The 19,000-nt window shown below is 43.7% G+C and overlaps 3 protein-coding genes across 3 annotated transcripts in view; 2 read left to right on the plus strand and 1 right to left on the minus strand.

Moving 5' to 3' along the window:
- Window positions 1-19,000, plus strand: part of LOC145417342 (coiled-coil domain-containing protein 130 homolog) — a 249,459-nt gene that overhangs the window by 93,001 nt on the left and 137,458 nt on the right. The window lies entirely within an intron of this gene.
- The window catches only part of LOC145417343 (maspardin-like), a 210,176-nt gene that overhangs the window by 70,539 nt on the left and 120,637 nt on the right, over window positions 1-19,000 (plus strand). The gene's annotated exons all lie outside the window — the stretch shown is intronic.
- LOC145417341 (uncharacterized) overlaps window positions 1-19,000 on the minus strand; it is a 50,822-nt gene that overhangs the window by 29,221 nt on the left and 2,601 nt on the right. Inside the window, exons 2-3 of the mRNA XM_080286020.1 lie at window positions 12,620-12,698; window positions 11,612-11,678 (exon numbers count right to left, since the gene is read on the minus strand). Coding sequence (XP_080142146.1) covers window positions 11,612-11,678; window positions 12,620-12,698 — 146 coding nt within the window. The remainder of the gene's footprint in view (window positions 1-11,611; window positions 11,679-12,619; window positions 12,699-19,000) is intronic.

Here is a 19,000-nt window from a genome sequence, read left to right on the forward strand (position 1 = left end):
GTGTCATTGATGGGTATGGCTGTGCTGATTGTGCTATAGTGGTGGGTATGGTTGTGTTGATGGTGTCAGTGATGGGTATGGTTGTGCTGATGGTGCTATAGTGGTGGGTATGGTTATGTTGATTGTGCTAGTGGTGGATATGACTGACGATGGTGTTAGTGATAGGTGTGGTTTTGGTGCTGGTGCAGTTTATGGTGGTGGTGGTGGTAGTGATGGTTGGTGTGACAAAATAATGGTAGGAATTGCAGCATGGGCAGTGGTGATAGAAATGTTAGCTCTGATAGTGCAGTGATGCTTGATACTGATAATAGGTTTCAATGTGGTGGTGGAACTGATGTTGCTCGTGGTGGTACTGTATTGATATTGATTGCAGAAGTAGCAGTAGTGGCATTATTATTATTATTACCACTCAATGTAGTGCTGTTTTGGGTGTCTGCCCTTTCCTCTCTTCCTTCCTTCCTCTTCCGTCTTTCTTTCCTTCATTCTTTCCTCTTCCTTCTGCCTACGGGTGGCTTTACACTCCCTCTTCTGTCTTTCTTTCCTTCATTCTTTCCTCTTCCTTCTGCCTATGGGTGACTCTACACTGAGTTACAAGCCAAATGGTTTCCTATACATCAGGAAACCATTTACTATGCTGGGTGGTAACCATATAACCAAATTATGGCGCCTGGTGGTTTAATGGGTAATTAAGACACTCCAGTCAGACTGAGCCTGTGTAGGTTTATATCCAAGGGGTGGTTGGAGTTTATTGCTCATGTTATGCCATTCAGGGATGAATGAGGTTGGTCACTCTCATCTTAAATGTCGGGACCAACCTGCCTAACCCCCGGCTCCTTCGTGCCTCATGGGGCAACATAGGATACATAGGACTGGATGATGGAATGTAATATTAGCCTATTATTATTATTATTATTATTATTGTTGTTGTTAATTTGATATGAGGATAAAACCAATAACTCAAAGTCAAATGGCCACCCTTTATAGGATTGTGGCGTCTGGCAATAGATAGATAGATAGACAAATGAGGGAGATGGCAATTGAACTGGGAGGTGGTAACAGTGGTGATGGTTGTGGGAGTACTGGTGACACTGATGGCGTTAATTTTGATAATGATGCTTGTGGTGCTAGTACATATAGAAGGTGATGGTGGTTGTGGTGATGGTAGACAGAGGGTGGTGGTGGTAATGGTGGTGGGTTATAGAGGTGGTAGTGGTGCTGGATTATAGCAGTGGTTGTGGTGGTGGGTTAAAGCAATGGTGGTGGTGGTGGGTTATAGAAGTGGTAGTGGGTGAGTTATAAATACCTTGCAGGAGTTTGGCAGAAGCACCAGCCCATTTACACTCCCTCGAACTCTCTCACTCACTCTCACTTTCTCCTCCCCGCCCCCCCTAACATTTCACACACGATCTCTCTCTCGTTTCAACCAGTTAACTCGCACTAACTATCTTTCTTCCCTCCTTTCCCGTTTACGTCTCACTCCCACACTGACATTATTAATTTTACCACTGGCTCTCGTAACACGTTTTACGCAACTCTCTCTCTCAAATGCATTGCTGTTCTGCGCACCATTCCCCCCCTCCCCTCTCTTTTCTTTCCTCCACCCACACCCTCCGTCTTTCTCTCTCCAACGTCACAGATGTGTAGTTTGGCTCAGATTCTCTCTCTCTCCTTTCCATACCAAATCTCAATAATTCCCTGTTCATTATTTGTCTTACTCCCCTTTCCTTCCTTGCTCCAATTCTTCCAACTTCATCACTTTTCAGCTCTTTCCTAAATCATCTTGCGCTTCACCTTACACCCTCCCCTCTTCACTTTTTCATATTCTCCACTTAATATATTTTTTTCTTTTATTCACCTCCCTCTCTCTCCTTCCTCTCCCTTTCTTTATACCTTCCTCTCCTATATTTCTCTCTTTTCCAGCGTCCTCCTACCCTCCCTTTCCTATTTTCATCATTCCTCTTCTTGCCCATCTAATTCCCTCTCTTATTCTTGCCACATCTATCTATCTTACTTCCTGTTCAACCAATCTCCCCCTCCGTACTATCTTTGCTTCTTATTGACTAATGCCCCCCCCCCCACACACACACTAATAATAATAATAATAAAGTATAAAAACCATGAAACCACTGACAAGATGATTAATAAAAAATAAAGCATGCGGCGCAACGGTAATGGTTATTACTGCCAACAAAGTGAGGGTAGAACGAGGAGACGAAAGGGGAGGAACAATTTGGAAAAAGATGTAAAAAATGTGTGTGTGTGTGTGTGTGTGTGTGTGTGTGTGTGTGAGAGAGAGAGAGAGAGAGAGAGAGAGAGAGAGAGAGAGAGAGAGAGAGAGAGAGAGAGGAAATACCATCGAGGAAAATAAAAGAGACGTAACAATAAAAATGAGCTGAACACCTTCACGATTTTTTTTTAATTACTCAGATTAACACCAAACGATATTTACTCAACCTAGGGTGAATCTCAAGTTTTGAAAGGGTTAATGAAGACTCTAACCCCTCGAGTCCAAAGTTTACCCAAAGCTGAAGAAAGTCGTCTGGTTATGTACGAATATGAAATAATCGTGGTGAAGGGGTTAAAACGATAAGCAGGAGGAGTCAAAACAGTGGAGATCAGAACAAAGTGAGAAGAAACAGGTGAAGAGCAGATCCCAAGCATAACAAAGGACGCCTCACTACTACTTCTTGGTCTATATTTTCGTCCTTTTGCAGCTGCTTTCACGTAGCTCAGTGGCATAAAACGTATTACTGCCCTACACCATATCAAAAACACTAGTTCGTGACTAAACATCATATTCTGATGTTCATTTATTACTCAACATTCCTGACAGATGGCAATTTCTGACCAAATTTGAGTAAAAGAGTACAGCCCCTTCACTACACGATACCCTAAGCTGAATATCTTACAAGGGGCAGAAGAAAACATCCTTCCTGAAGCGAAGAAAATAGTCGTGGGGTAGCCAGAACATACGAACATTCGTCCTGGCGGTGAAGAGGTTATGAGTATGCTCCAAGAGTAGCAGATGGAAGAAGCTCTCACCGAATGTGCCCGTTAGTAGCGTGAGGAGCACTAATGATTAGTTCATTACGATAACGTGTTGTTTTATTGCTCTTTCTGGACGATTTTATTCAACTTTGTAGAGACTTTTCGAACTCGAGGATAATAGTTATAGCCTTCACTAAACCATTTATTACCTGGATTAAAACGTCAGGCAGTAAGAAAAAAGTCACTGTGGTGAAGAAGCTAAAAGTGTGAAGAACGCATCATGAAGAATGGTAAACAAATCAATAACAGCACAGGCTATACCGCAGAACAGCAAAGAACCTATCAGAGGGTAGCAGGCATAAGGAGTGTCAAAGTACGAATCAATGAAATGCGTAACAACACGTATATATAATGGATGCATCAGGAAAGTGTGAAGATTGCATCAATAAAAGTTGAGGAAAAAAAAAAAATTTACAGCAAAATGTATAAGAACGAAGAAGGTATGATGGGTAGTGGTAGGTGAGAGGACTATAAGGAACAGTGTCTGGTGCCAACTGGTGGTATCTATGGTGCTACCAGAGCACCAGTTTTTGACTGGCTCTACGGCGCCACCCAGACCAACTCATGTGGCTGTGAAAAGATTGTGGCTGTGGCTGTGGTGTGTGTGTGTGTGTGTGTGTCGGAGGGGGGGCGCATGTTGGAAATATACAGGAAACTAGAAGGATTTGTGAGGGTCTGGCTGTGGGTTTGGGTGCGGCATCTATGGTGCCACGCCCGAGGGGAGATGAGTGTGACGGGGGGGAGGGGGAGAAGAGCATTTTTTTTTTTTTTTTTTTTTTTTTTTTTAGTGGCTCTGCGACGCCATAGACCCCTGAAGTGACTACCCTCGCACCAGGAGCTGTCTGTGCATGTCGCAGATGGGTGTGTAGGTATGGCGAATAAGTAGGCAGGTAGGCAGACTGATATTTCTCTGAGCCTGGGTCAGGTGTGGATAACGTTTTATGGTGTGAGGTGCCATTCGTGAGGCGTAGTGTGTGCGGTACGGTGTGTGGTGTGGTGTTAGCATGTAGTATGTGTGTGGTGTGGTGTGTTATGATGTGGTATGTGTGTGGTGTGGTGTGTTATGATGTGGTATGTGTGTGGTGTGGTGTGTTATGATGTGGTATGTGTGTGGTGTGGTGTGTTATGATGTGGTATGTGTGTGGTGTGGTGTGTTATGATGTGGTATGTGTGTGGTGTGGTGTGTTATGATGTGGTATGTGTGTGGTGTGGTGTGTTATGATGTGGTATGGTGTTTTATGATGTGGTATGTGTGTGGTGTGGTGTGTTATGATGTGGTATGTGTGTGGTGTGGTGTGTTATGATGTGGTATGTGTGTGGTGTGGTGTGTTATGATGTGGTATGTGTGTGGTGTGGTGTGTTATGATGTGGTATGTGTGTGGTGTGGTGTGTTATGATGTGGTATGTGTGTGGTGTGGTGTGTTATGATGTGGTATGTGTGTGGTGTGGTGTGTTATGATGTGGTATGTGTGTGGTGTGGTGTGTTATGATGTGGTATGTGTGTGGTGTGGTGTGTTATGATGTGGTATGTGTGTGGTGTGGTGTGTTATGATGTGGTATGTGTGTGGTGTGGTGTTTTATGATGTGGTATGTGTGTGGAGTGGTGTGTTATGATGTGGTATGTGTGTGGTGTGGTGTGTTATGATGTGGTATGTGTGTGGTGTGGTGTGTTATGATGTGGTATGTGTGTGGTGTGGTGTGTTATGATGTGGTATGTGTGTGGTGTGGTGTGTTATGATGTGGTATGTGTGTGGTGTGGTGTGTTATGATGTGGTATGTGTGTGGTGTGGTGTGTTATGATGTGGTATGTGTGTGGTGTGGTGTGTTATGATGTGGTATGTGTGTGGTGTGGTGTGTTATGATGTGGTATGTGTGTGGTGTGGTGTGTTATGATGTGGTATGTGTGTGGTGTGGTGTGTTATGATGTGGTATGTGTGTGGTGTGGTGTGTTATGATGTGGTATGTGTGTGGTGTGGTGTGTTATGATGTGGTATGTGTGTGGTGTGGTGTGTTATGATGTGGTATGTGTGTGGTGTGGTGTGTTATGATGTGGTATGTGTGTGGTGTGGTGTGTTATGATGTGGTATGTGTGTGGTGTGGTGTGTTATGATGTGGTATGTGTGTGGTGTGGTGTGTTATGATGTGGTATGTGTGTGGTGTGGTGTGTTATGATGTGGTATGTGTGTGGTGTGGTGTGTTATGATGTGGTATGTGTGTGGTGTGGTGTGTTATGATGTGGTATGTGTGTGGTGTGGTGTGTTATGATGTGGTATGTGTGTGGTGTGGTGTGTTATGATGTGGTATGTGTGTGGTGTGGTGTGTTATGATGTGGTATGTGTGTGGTGTGGTGTGTTATGATGTGGTATGTGTGTGGTGTGGTGTGTTATGATGTGGTATGTGTGTGGTGTGGTGTGTTATGATGTGGTATGTGTGTGGTGTGGTGTGTTATGATGTGGTATGTGTGTGGTGTGGTGTGTTATGATGCGGTATGTGTGTGGTGTGGTGTGTTATGATGCGGTATGTGTGTGGTGTGGTGTGTTATGATGCGGTATGTGTGTGGTGTGGTGTGTTATGATGCGGTATGTGTGTGGTGTGGTGTGTTATGATGCGGTATGTGTGTGGTGTGGTGTGTTATGATGTGGTATGTGTGTGGTGTGGTGTGTTATGATGTGGTATGTGTGTGGTGTGGTGTGTTATGATGTGGTATGTGTGTGGTGTGGTGTGTTATGATGTGGTATGTGTGTGGTGTGGTGTGTTATGATGTGGTATGTGTGTGGTGTGGTGTGGGTACTGGGTGGTGTGGATTTGATATTGGGGAAGTGCAGGGAAAGCCAAATGAGGATGTTACACTGATATTCTTAGTCAGACCCTTAACACAAGAATAATTTAGATTACCAAGTCTTTGTTCTACCTAGGGGTACAAAAAATACAAATCCTGGTAACAAACAACAACAACAGTATTTTCCATGTGTTCTAGCCGTGGTGGCTTCAACATCCTTTTAACTCCATCACTGCGAGACGTCATTTTAGTTTTATCATTGCTACTTATATGCTAGTTTTGTCTCCCGAGGAAAGATTTTCGGGCTGCAGAGGTTTACTATAGTTTTCACTTAATCTTCAATAAGGGCGGTCCTTCATAGGTTAAACAAAATCGTCTGGAAGCAGCATTACAGCACAATACAGACGTCATCACATGGAAAGGGTTAATGGGTGGTGTGCATGAAGTACGGACATGATGTAAATCGTGTGGATTAATAAACACTCCAGTAGCACGATTTTTGTTGTTGTTATTGTCGGTGTTCTTCTAATTTCCATTTTTATTTTATTTTTTACTCTTGCTATCTCCAGACTATTATGTTTTAGAATGAATTTCAAACTCACTCAGTTTTAGAATGAATTTCGAATAGGTCGAACAAAATACAGGATTCATTAACCTCCGGAGGATCCAGTTTGCAGAACTTTCTGTGTTTTATAAAATTGTCCGACTTAGCATGAACAAATATTTTTGAAAAAGACATCGTCAGGCTAAAGGGTCAGACGAAGGACATGGGAAAAACGAGTAAAGGTGGGCGATGCGCAGATGATGGATTGATAGAAAAAGGATGAAAGAAGTGGTTGGATTGTGAAAGAATACACGACCTACGCTAGCAATTGTCTGTTTGGTAGAGTGGATACATTCTGTGGACGGTCTGCAAGGATGGATAAGCAAGGAAGGGTAAGAATGGATGAGACACAGATGATGGAAGCTGGGGGAGGAGGAGGGGGGGGGAATAGGGTGACACAGGATACGACCATCATCGCACGTCTAAAGGGATGATTGGATGAACGTGATAAAGTTGATTCCTTCTCTACAAAGAGTTTTATTTTAATTTAAAACGTCCTACCACAGTACGATTCTGCCCACTTACTAAAGACTTGTAAGGTAGACATCGGCACTTATATTTTTATTCTTACTACCAACATTATAGATATTTACTTATCTTACGATATACTTTTCTTGGGTGTGTGAGTGTTAGGACTAGGTGGATGGTGTGTGTGCATCGTTAGAGCCGGGGCTGGACGCGTGGACGAGGGGTGAGAATGGGGTGACTGGCAAAAGTAAGGATGAGATGGACAGGACATGGCAGGGTGGTGTGGAAGGGGTTAGACGTGGGATGACACGATGTAGTTAGAACGAACAGTACGTGGAACACAACACAATAAGGCGCTGGTAAGATTTCTAGTGGTGCAGAGGTGAGGTGAGGATGGCACGAGGAGCTGGGAGAGATAAGATGGGAGGGTGGGGTACATGGGGAACAGGTGGATAAGGGTGAGGTAAGGATCAGCTTGGGCACAAGAAAGGAAAGCCGAGTATGGGAAGGGAAAACAAGGGAGGGAAAACGAAAGGAAGAAATATGAGGGATGCAAGAAGGACCCCCCCCCCAAAAAAAAAGGGGGGGGGGAACAAAAGGGATGAGCACTGCATGTTAAGGAAAGGAAAAAAAGGGAGGGTGGGTGGTCAGGGAGGAGCAGGGTAGGGCAGCGCACGGAGAACGGAACAGGAACGAGGCCAGAAACATAAACCCCGCCACAACAAAGTGTGGCGGAGAGGTCAAGGCACTCACAGTAAGAGACGCACTTCCACTCGGGCACCCACCTCACCCCACCTGACTCCACTGCACCACCCACCTCATCCCACTCCACCTTCCACCCCATCCCACACCACCACCCACCCTACACCCTCTCCTCACTCAACTGGCCTCAGCGACCCTCGTTTGTGCCATCACACTGCCCATAATTTCTCAAGCCTCTCTCTCTCTCTCTCTCTCTCTTTTTTTAAGGCTGATCTGGGTGCTGTGAGGACGATACTCGCTCGCATGTCGTGTGTGGATGATGGTTACTGTATTACTGATATACTCTGAGTCATCACGAATTATCATCATACTTCTTTGCTGATGATCAAATACTGCACTGTCATCATCATCATCATCATTGGCTATTGTAAAGCATGTGGGTAGGAACCACAAATACGAAAAACGAAGAGCTCAAAAGGGGAACACGACTAATAATGTGACTACGGAAAATCATCATCCCAACCCTACTCCAATCACCGGAGTAGGTCGCATCCAGAAACAGGAAAGAGGAAAAGCACAACGGCAGAGAAGTATCATTAACCACACCTTCATTCACTCAACCGTCAACAACCATCACATCATCCTAACTAGCTGCCAATATTATACATCTGCGAGAGAGATCCTAACGTAGATGGAAAAAATTAAAGCACCGCCCTATCGGAAATACCATTAACTCGTTTCATATTCAAGTACCATCAACATCATCATCTTTATTCGAATCCTATTCGTTTTAAATGGGGTGGGTAGGATTCTGAAGTGGTAGAGAGAGAAAGAGAAAGTGAGAGAGAGAGAGAGAGAGAGAGAGAGAGAGAGAGAGAGAGAGAGAGAGAGAGAGAGAGAGAGAGAGAGAGAGAGTGAATCACTAAACTGCCCAGAGGAAACGGGCTACACCAACGTTTAACCATTATTAAAGCTTTCAAAAATCTAAGTTCTTATGTTCAAAATATACAGTATATGTCGTTTGTGCCTGAGGTATTTGTTGTTGACAGAACCGACATATGCTGTGATAGTGCAAGAGAAGTGGTGAATGCGCTGATGATGGTAATGACAATACTGGAAATAAATACTGTTTGTGTCCACTAATTTTTGTTGTTAGTGTCCACACTGGAGTTAAAAACAGGTCTCAAGCGTGACTTTGATCATTGCATATTAATAATTATGTAGTAGTGATGAATCTGTTGTTGCTTGGTGCGTTGTTGCAGGCCCAAACGAGTGCAACAAAAACGTCTTTCATACGTCTTTGACGATGATAAATACTTTGGTTGCACGCAGGTGTTGGAAAATTAATTTTGTACATATGTATGCGTCAAAGTGTTTAGCCACACTTAAACATACTGATAAAACAAAAACGTCTTTTAATGATGATGATAAGTATTATGGTTACTGCCTTGTGTTATTCCTGCAGTTGTGTGTGTTAAAATGTTTGTTCATGACGCAATACACAACATACTCGACAGAAAAATATTTTGCTTGTCGTTCAGTAAGGTGGCGATAATAACAACTAAACTGGTGCTGGTGTCAGTTTATGCAACACTGATATCTGGCCAGGATGCGTGGCGATAAGCCGCACGTTAAAAGTCCCTCCCTCCCTCTTTTCTCCCGACCACCACCAGCATTTTACTGAAGAAGTTATGTCACTTACGGCCTCGTCACACTCAAGGCGGAATCGGACATCACGCTTCGATGGGAATCGGAGACTTCGTAACACCTGTAGCGATTTGTTCAGCAGACTGCACCTCAATATGCCCTTGAATGTTACCGGTGCTAAACGTGTCGGTATTAAAATATTACAACAGACTTTTGAGGCGTCAAATGCAAAACAAATCGCTAAGGAGGAGATGCTACAAATCCTCCCATGCCACTACGAATACTGTTCATATTCTGGTGCAAACTGTCGAATCGCGCCCCGCTCAGCTGTTATTATGATGTCCTCCCCGCCATTCAGCAATGTAAATGTCCTTTCCATTGCTGGTTGTTCCTAACACACCCACCCAGCTGTTTTATTAACGTCCTCTCAGCTGTTTGTGTCGGTGGGAATGAAGGACTTTATATGACATGTATCTGAAACCTTGCCAACACGGGAGGGAGCGAAACTAACTGAAAGTGACTTCAAATGAGATGCGCTGCACCGTGGAGTGAGAGACGGGGAAAACTATGCCAGAATTATGTCAAGGCTCCCGTTACACAGTCGGGGTTCAACACTACACCAATGCACACTCTGAGTTCATTTAGAGTTCTACTAATAATTGTAAAAGTATCGGTATTCACTCCAGTGCCGAGAATTCACACAATACACACAATTTCAGTATGCGGATCTGATTTCTTCCATTTCTAAAGCTATATGAAAAAGATTACTGCTGTTGGCCCGCAATTCTCGTCACCCGAAAATCTTACAGACGCCGGGTGGCCACTTGATATCTTATTCTGACTATTCATATTCGATTTTATTCGCCGACGGTGCCCGGAAGTGTGTGTTATGGGAGACGGTGGGGATGGCAATGAGATGCGGGAGCGTCAAGTGTAGTAGTGTCAAGTTTGGTGGTATGAGGTGTGGCACTGTGCAGTCTAGCAGTGTACGATGTGGTAGTGCCTTACGATGAAATGACTTTTCAAACACCCCGTATAACACCATGATTGTCAATGGTCGGATATCTCTCATGCTCAAGACGCTCTAAGATTACTCCCCACCACAGCCCTTTTACCTACACGGACCTATTTTGAGATTATACTTTAGCTAACACCACACTACTTTATTCTGCGGATATAAAACCACTAGAAGCCAAAGGGGTGGTAAGTATCAGTGCGAGCTACTACCTTCTGCCAGCAGCTGGTTAAGTAACGATGACAGAGGGCGAGGTGAACGATCATCCCGAAAAGAATATTACCCTCTAACACCCCCACCTCTCCCTCTCACACACACACACACACACACACACACACACACACACACCTCCCTTCCACCCCCCACATCTTTCTCTCCAACTTTCCTCTAATCGGTAATCCCGTTTCCCTCTCCCCTCCAGCATTCCCCCTTCGAATCCCTCCCCACCACACTGGCACCTCTACCCCAGTACCTTCCTCCTCCTCCTCTCCACCCCCTCCGTCTCCCTCTCTGCCTGAAGCAAGCAATTTACGATGGGTTAAGATATACCCAGGATTTCCGAGAAGCAGCCTGGATAATTTCGGAACTGGCAATATCTTACGTTCTAGAGATGGTGACACACAACAGCTAACACGACACTGATGACTCTCTCTCTCTCTCTCTCAATTTCTTACTTACAGAAATGTTGACTAACGTTCGGCAACTTTTCTTAGCACTGTCAAACATACAAGCAACAACAGATATATCCTGGAAACGTCCCATTCCCCAACACACACACACACACACACACACCCCACCCTTCTCTCCAAATATCCTGGCAATAAACATATTTCCGGCTGGTAAACGTAATTTACTTCCTCCTTACACACATAACAAAGCTGTCACAAACACAAAAAACAGACACAAAAACAAACGCATCTTAAAACACCTCTCACCTTATATTCGTTTTTCAAAATACGAAAACTAACAGATCAAGAAGTAAACCTGAAACATTCCCTCTGCCCATACTCAACACTTAAGGTAACAGCCAGACTCATATTACTCCCTGCAATGTGTAGGGATCCAGGGCTTAGCTAACCTGGTCAGTGGAGTAGCCTATAAAGGAAATGGTACACCAACAGGCGCATTGGTCCTTTCCTTACAGACTATGACATTACACAGTAGGGTAAATGACCAAACTATTGTACTCCCTTTGATGGCAGTGCATGACCAAAACACCTTCTGTTCCCTCTTGCTGTTCCAAACTACTCCATAAATATGGTAGGACCGTCACTCCAGACATGGACGCTCTAAAACTTCTGAAAAATACAAAATCAAAACAAACTCCAGATCAGCCCCCAATACTCACATCTGAAGATCCCTGCATTTAACCACCTTGCCGAACGTGCCTTCACCCAATGTGTTGATGATTTTGTCTGTGGTGGGGGAGAAAAAAGAGAGGAGCCAGGGTTAGATACATAGGCCGTGGAGTCAGGGGCCGTCTGCCACAACATAAATCTTGAAAATAATAACCTTAACCTTTCTTTAAATCTCGTTACGTTACTCGCAGACGGCAGGAAAAAGTAGGCAAAAATAATACGGTGGCAGAAAATGATAACAATGATGGTAATAACAATGGTAGCTTTTTATGTAGATATTATTATCTTCCTGAGGGTATATTGAGGATCTGGGTGGTTCAGGTTGAGGATGGTTGTGATCCTACAATCTATCTTTTTTAACATTTTCATTTTTTTTTTTTTTCCAAGGCTCGACATTCATCAGGAGACAAATGTGGCAACACTGTATAAAATGTTTTCTCATTTTTTTAAAATATATATCTCACTACACAAGGAAGATCTGGAATATTAGATGAAGGTTATGGAGGGGACGACAATATGACACAAGGAACAACTGTCAACCCCTTAAGGTTTCCTCTCACATTGGCTTATTTTTTTTTTCCTCAAATCTTTTCGTTTCCGTGAAAAGTAAATGCAAGAGGGGACAGAAAAAGTGTGTGGGCGGGTGTGGGGAAGAGGACGAGGTTATGTAAAGGAAATTACAGACGATTACGGAAGAGCAGAATATGTCAACTTTTGAGGGGGAAGGGAAGAAAATATCGCAGGGTTGACAATGTTAACTTTTTTGCCTTATTATCCCACAGCGATATTGGTTTTTAAGAGCTAAGTGTCTGTGTACTGGACATATGAGAGGACTTTAAGGGTAAGGAAGTGTTGCAAGAGGGTTGGGGGCGGGAGAAGTGAAGGTGATATAGTAGAAGAGCCTAGAAGACAAAGGAAGGAGGAGGAGGAAGAGACTGATAGAAGTAAAAAAAATAATAAATAAAAAAAATTGTAAAACAGGGATATTATTCACGAACATCGGTCTTGCAGCACGTCGCCATTGCGGTATATGAGGTGTCCCTCTTCATCATCTTCTACCGAGGGTGCCCTGGAGCTCTGCACGTCACAGGCCACCAACCCCCCGGCACGGCGCCACGACAGGGCAGGGCAGGGCGTCAGGGCACGTCAGGGCAGCAGGACACACGGCAGGTCAGCGGGTCAGGTCAGCGGTGATGTTGGGTGTTGATGGTGGTTGATGTTGCCAGACGCGACGGCCACCAACAAGACAGATAAAGAGGGGAGAAGGCAAAATAGCAGCCAACTGTGATGGGGGAGGGGAAAGGGGCGCCAAGGGTGCTCTCTCCCACGCCTTAATATACAGAAAAAATATACATATACACAATACACATCACATATGTATATATATATATATATCACCAGAACCTCCAGTAGGTAAAAAGGCTCACTTTAAAATTCTCTAAACTGTTTTAAGAGTAACTTTTCTCTTCACTACCTTTCACTTGGTCAAGGCTGAGTCAAGGCTTTGTTACGGTGAATCACATTCATGTTTACACTCAACCTCGTTCACCATCATCAGTTACCATACTCACCGTCAGGTCGTCGGGTGGGTGAACGCCTTAAAATATATATACCCCTGCCAACAAATACACACATACAGACACACCAGTTTTATTTTTTCTTATTCCATTAAACATTTCTTTTTTTGGTGGTGGTGGTGGGTGCTTTATCGTGATGAGTGACAGGGGGGAGAGCTGGGTAGTAATAGTGGTGATGATGCATTCTGGGTACGTTGCTACGGTGATGTGATGACAGCTGCTATGATGATAGTATGGTGAGGGTGATGAAAGAGATGACGGGAGTTGGGTTTTAATAGTGGTGAACATGTGTCCTGGATGTGTCGCTATGGGATAATGTAGTGGTGGTGATTAGAGTGACGATGAGGTGGTATGAGGGTGTTGAAGGTACACTGCTATAGTGCTAGTGGTGATAGTCGCAATTTGGCAGGTGATAATGGTGAACTGGCATTAGTGACTTGGTGTGCTGAGTCAGATACTGATACTGGTGACTTGGTGGAGGTAATACTGATGATTTGGTAGTGGTGGACATGTGGATATGGCAGTCGTGAATAGGTGTGGAGGGAATGCTGCAGAGACGGATAAGAATGGTGACTATTTAGCAACAATGGATACGGTGATACGGCAAAGTGGTTGTAATACGTAGCCAAAAGTGACCATGGTGTTGACGATGATCATGACTGTTAAACAAGCCGACAATACTGTTACTAAAGCTATGTTTTGAGCACAGCCATTATGTACCCGTTAACATGTCTCCCCAAATGGTGTGAAATCGTCTGTCGGTACTGTGTGTGTGTGATTCATCTATAGATCATAACGATTTCTTTTAATCTTTCACACCGAAGACTTGTTTTGTATTTTATTCTTGCTATCTACAGACCACATCAGTTTGTTCAAAAGAGACTCCCAGTAGTGAAGAAACTGACGTAGGCTAAATCTAACCCCATCCCCCAGTCTGACTTTTTCCTTAATTCGAGCAAAACTGTCGAGAGAGAGAGAGAGAGAGAGAGAGAGAGAGAGAATCAAATTTCAGGGGTTAACCACTCTATGGGCATTATAAAAGTGAATTGCAGTGGCAAGTATTAAAAGCGATGGTACTGAAGGGGTTAAGTTTTTAACCCAGTCACTACGAGAAAAACATGACAATAGTGAAGTAGCTAGAGAAAAGTAGTAACAGTCTGATGGTGAGTGGTAAATGTGATGGTGTGTTTCAGGAGAAAAATAAATAATGATGGCCTGTATTTCCACTGGCTTCACGTGTTTTACAATATCTCCCCCCGAACATTTTGTAACGGTATCTTACAGGTCAATACTCGCTTTCATGTTACTTAAGCAATATATGTCTTTGTCAAAAACTATTATTAACATACCAGAAAGTACTTAAACAAGAAATGAAGCTAAGGGAGAGGTACTAAAACACTCTTAACAATAACTAGAATACGGCCCAATGATTGTAATTAAGGGGATGAATATGATGTAGTTAAGCAGGTGAGACTGGACGCTTATGATTGTACAGACGTGGTTGAGAGGGCGATGACGGGAAACCAAACAGAGGATGCTGGTGGTGGTGCTGAATGATGTTAAGGATGCTAATAATGGATGCTGCTGTTACTGATGATGATGGTGATACAGACGACGAGAATGACGATGATAACAACAGCTCATTTCACTCCTAATTCACACTAATGTACCCTACCCAATAATTTGGTATCCGAGTTCGTGCAAACAACTGAAAATGACAATAAACTTTAACGTAACTTCGAAATTATTTGTATAATAGATAAAGGAGACATTAAAAAAAAAGGCAGATCAACGTTAGTAAGAATTTTAGTATCAGGAATTCATAACAGCAAGATAAAAGTTAACGAACTATACGCCAAAGCGACGATAAAATACCTAACATTTAATAATGCAGAAACAGATTGCCATGTAATTCGACAAAGTATATAAAAACAGTCGGCATTATGGCACAACAGAATGACAAAGGAGAAGAGGGAATGAAGCAAAGGGGATGGGAGAAAGAGTTGGAAGGGAAAGAGGAGAAGGATTATGAGGGGAAGGAGAGGGACTGAAAGCAGTTGAGGCTGGGAAGGTGGAGACGCGAAGGACGGAGGAGGAGGAGGAGAAGAAGAAAAGGGGAGAGTCTGCAAACAGAGGAGAGATAAAGAAACTGTGAGAAAAAGACAGAAGAGAGTGAAAGGAAAAAAGAGGGAAAGGTGTGAAAGGGGGAAGGTTAGGAGACAGAGGAGGAAGGAGAAGCCAGAAGGGATGGGGGAGCGGAAAAATGCTGGGATGCGAGGGGAAATGCCAAGATGGTGGTGGTGATTAGGGAGAGGGAGGGGCGGAGGAGAAAGTATGCAAACGCAGAGTCGAGACTAGTAGAGTAAGGGGAGGGGGGGAGTAAGATGAAGGAAACTGAGGGGAGTTTAGGGGAAGGTTGAGGGAGGGGAAACGGCAATGTTTGTATCGGTGCCTATCGGATGCACGATGATTATCAAGGCATACAATCAAATTTTTCTAAGTCTCACATTTTCTCAACAACACATCCACGACTGATAATGATATATTCAGGTCACAATTTACAACCTACTACTGAGCGAGCAGTAACATGGGTAGACGCAAAATGGAGAGGTAAAGAGAAAGAAGGGAGACTATGAAAGAGGGGAAGATGGGAAAGTCAAAACAGGGTATGGAAGGGAGGGATGAGGGGAGGAAAGAAGACTGGAGAGAGGAGAGGTCGAAGAGGAGGGGGGGAAGGGGAGAGGAAGAGAGGAAGGAAATGGGCAGGAAGGGGAGAGGAAGAAAAGGAGGAGGGAAGGGGATGAAGGAAAGGGGCGGGAATGGGAGAAGGGGTAAGAAAGGAAAATAAACAACAGACCTGTTGGTCCTTTCGTGGTTTGTTGTGGAAAAGGTAATAACTTGAAAAAAAGAAAAAAAAAATCTGGGTTACAAGACAGGGACTGAAAAGGAACACGGAATGAGGCCGCGATGGGTGGAAAATAGATGTGGGGAAGCACAGTGGCAGTCAGTATATCCTTTACATCGTACGTGCCTCAGTAATGCAGCCAGACTCAAACCCACTACATTACTAATGGTTTGGCAAGATGTGTTAGGTTGGAATATCCTTTGCACGTCTGGCATTTCTCGGTAATGAACCCAGATTGTAACTTAAACATGCATCATATGGTTGAAAGTATTCACCTCCCTGGTTTCAAAGTAATGTAGCGAGATTCCAGCCAATCTGACTATCATTTACTTGTTCAGCAAGCTCTCTTTAGGCCTGATTATCATTTACAAGTCTGAACTAATGAAGCCAGATTAGTTCAACAGCATCTGTAAGATATGGTACAGGTTAGAGATAGTGTAAGGAAATGACTGACCTCGTTCCCTGGTCAGCTATTCTTTACATCCGAAGTTTAAAAACAATTAACCCACTCATGTCAGGCAAAACTCTTGTAAGCTATTATACTCCCGGTAATGCAATATCATTTTATTGAGATGAGAAAGTCATACGAGCCTGAAAGAGTTAACAATATCTTTCAATTTTGACGCAGCTTCGAGGCAGTAAACAAACTTCTATCCCACACAGCACAGGCAGGAGGAAACAGAGGAAAGAACGTGCTATGTGTTAATAACTGATAAAGATGGAACGGGTAGAACGTAAAGAACCTAGGTATGAGGCAGAAGAAGGGAAAACGTGTCGTGTGTGCAACAGTGAAGTAGGAGAACGGGACACATGAGAAAGAAGGAAGAACATGCCATGTATGAGTATCTGAACAAGGAGGAGAGGGCGAACGGGAGGTATGATGGAGCGGTCTAAAATAGCTGGTGCGCCAAGCAAATAAACGTAAGGGGCTAGAAATGCACCACGATAGGGTAGTGCAGGGGAGGATATGAGGGGCACTGAACAACGTGGAAGGAGGAATGGATGGAAAGGGATGGGAGGAGGGAAGAAAAGGAAAAGAAACAAAAGAAGCAAGAAACAGTGATATGAGGGGAGAGAGGGAGAGAGAGAGAGAGAGAGAGAGAGAGAGAGAGAGAGAGAGAGAGAGAGAGAGAGAGAGAGAGAGAGAGAGAGAGAGAGAGAGAGAGAGAGAGAGAGAGAGAATCATTCATGTGGAAAAATGACGGAAAAAAGAGAAGCAAGTTATAAACAAAGAAAGAACGTAAAGGCAACAACGAGGAAGTGAAAAAAAAAAAAAAGATAAGTAGTAACAGACACAGGAGAACGAGGATAGTGAAGATGTAAGGCAGATGGTAGTACTGAAAAATAAAATGAGTGGGAGGTAATGAAGGAGGGAAGAGACAAAAGGACTGCACAGATAAAAACACAGAAATCAGTACAGGCGGGGGAGAAAAAAAAAGGAAAGACAAAGAAGTACACGAAAGAAGAAAGGAAGGAGGAGGAAAGAATTACAAAGGAGGGAAACGGAACATGGAAAACAAAGTGAAAAAAGGAAATACAGAAATTACTAAAAAACAAAGGAAGAATGAAGGAAAAAATGTACTGAAGAAGGCCAGCATAATGGAAGGTGGTACTGAGCAAGACAAACGAGAGCGCTTATCTATCTCTATCTACTGTATATTCTCGCTACCGAACGGCCGATTTGATGTAGCAGCGATTTATGAGGGGTATTTTATTTAACCCCACAACAGTTTCTTCCAAGCAGATTAAAGTAGTTCGGTGGTGGCACGAACAAAGCATGGGAGGCGTCATGGCAGTGATGGAGTAAAGGAGAGTGGGCCGTCATTTTCAGTGTAGAAAAAATCTTACACACACACACACACACACACACACAAACAAACAAATCCCACCCAAATCTCTTACACGTCCACTTCACCAGTCAAAACATAACTCTACTCCCAGGGCCATGGCACCGTGGGCTTGGCAGGTTCGACCACCTCTTTCTTTCTGATTTATTAATACTGTAGCAGTTGGTTGTGTGTGTGTGTGTGTGTGTGTGTGTGTGTGTGTGTGTGTGTGTGTGTGTGTGTGTGTGTGTGTGTGTGTGTGTGTGTGTGTGTGTGTGTGTGTGTGTGTGTGTGTGTGTGTGTGTGTGTGTGTGTGTGTGTGTGTGTGTGTGTGTGTGTGTGTGTGTGTGTGTGTGTGTGTGTGTGTGTGTGTGTGTGTGTGTGTGTGTGTGTGTGTGTGTGTGTGTGTGTGTGTGTGTGTGTGTGTGTGTGTGTGTGTGTGTGTGTGATTTAGGGGAGGCCTCCTGTAGTGAAGGCTTTAATGAAACTCAGAGGTAACACTTCCCATTCAAGACTCTCTCCCAAACAGAAACAAACAGGTACGTAGGGAAGGGGTGGTAGGAAGCCTCCGAAGTCCACGGGAACACGGCTCTCACTCACGGACCCCTGCAATCAAGTAAGGTTGTTTCTATTTTACGCTTGCTACATTTAGTCGATTTTACCCTTTTTATGGGAGACGTGATGAGGAGTGAGTGAAAGCTGTATCATACACTTTTAGTTCGAAAACTTCCCAAACTGAATAAATATTGTCTAAAGGTAATAAGAATGAAATAAACAATACGTCATCGAACTGAAGAAATTAACTGCCCCAGCCTCCTATTAATCTACGGCGACAGACTCAACCCCGGCTTAAGTATTCTCAGTCGAGTTTTAGCCCTTCTACTTTTATCACAATAATCAGTACTGTTTTTCAACTACCAATTACCTCTCTACATCTACCTACCTCCCAAACTCACTATATACCAAAAACCACCAAACTTCTGTCAATCAGTTTATCGACCAAAGGCCTGAGTGATTTTCCTGGCCCACCAATCCATCCACAGTTCTTCAATCATTCATCCACTGCCGCAA

Source organism: Coenobita brevimanus, chromosome 110 (genome assembly GCF_032717465.1).
Source record: "Coenobita brevimanus isolate Jiangsu-jjx chromosome 110, ASM3271746v2, whole genome shotgun sequence".
Classification (NCBI taxonomy): domain Eukaryota; kingdom Metazoa; phylum Arthropoda; class Malacostraca; order Decapoda; family Coenobitidae; genus Coenobita; species Coenobita brevimanus.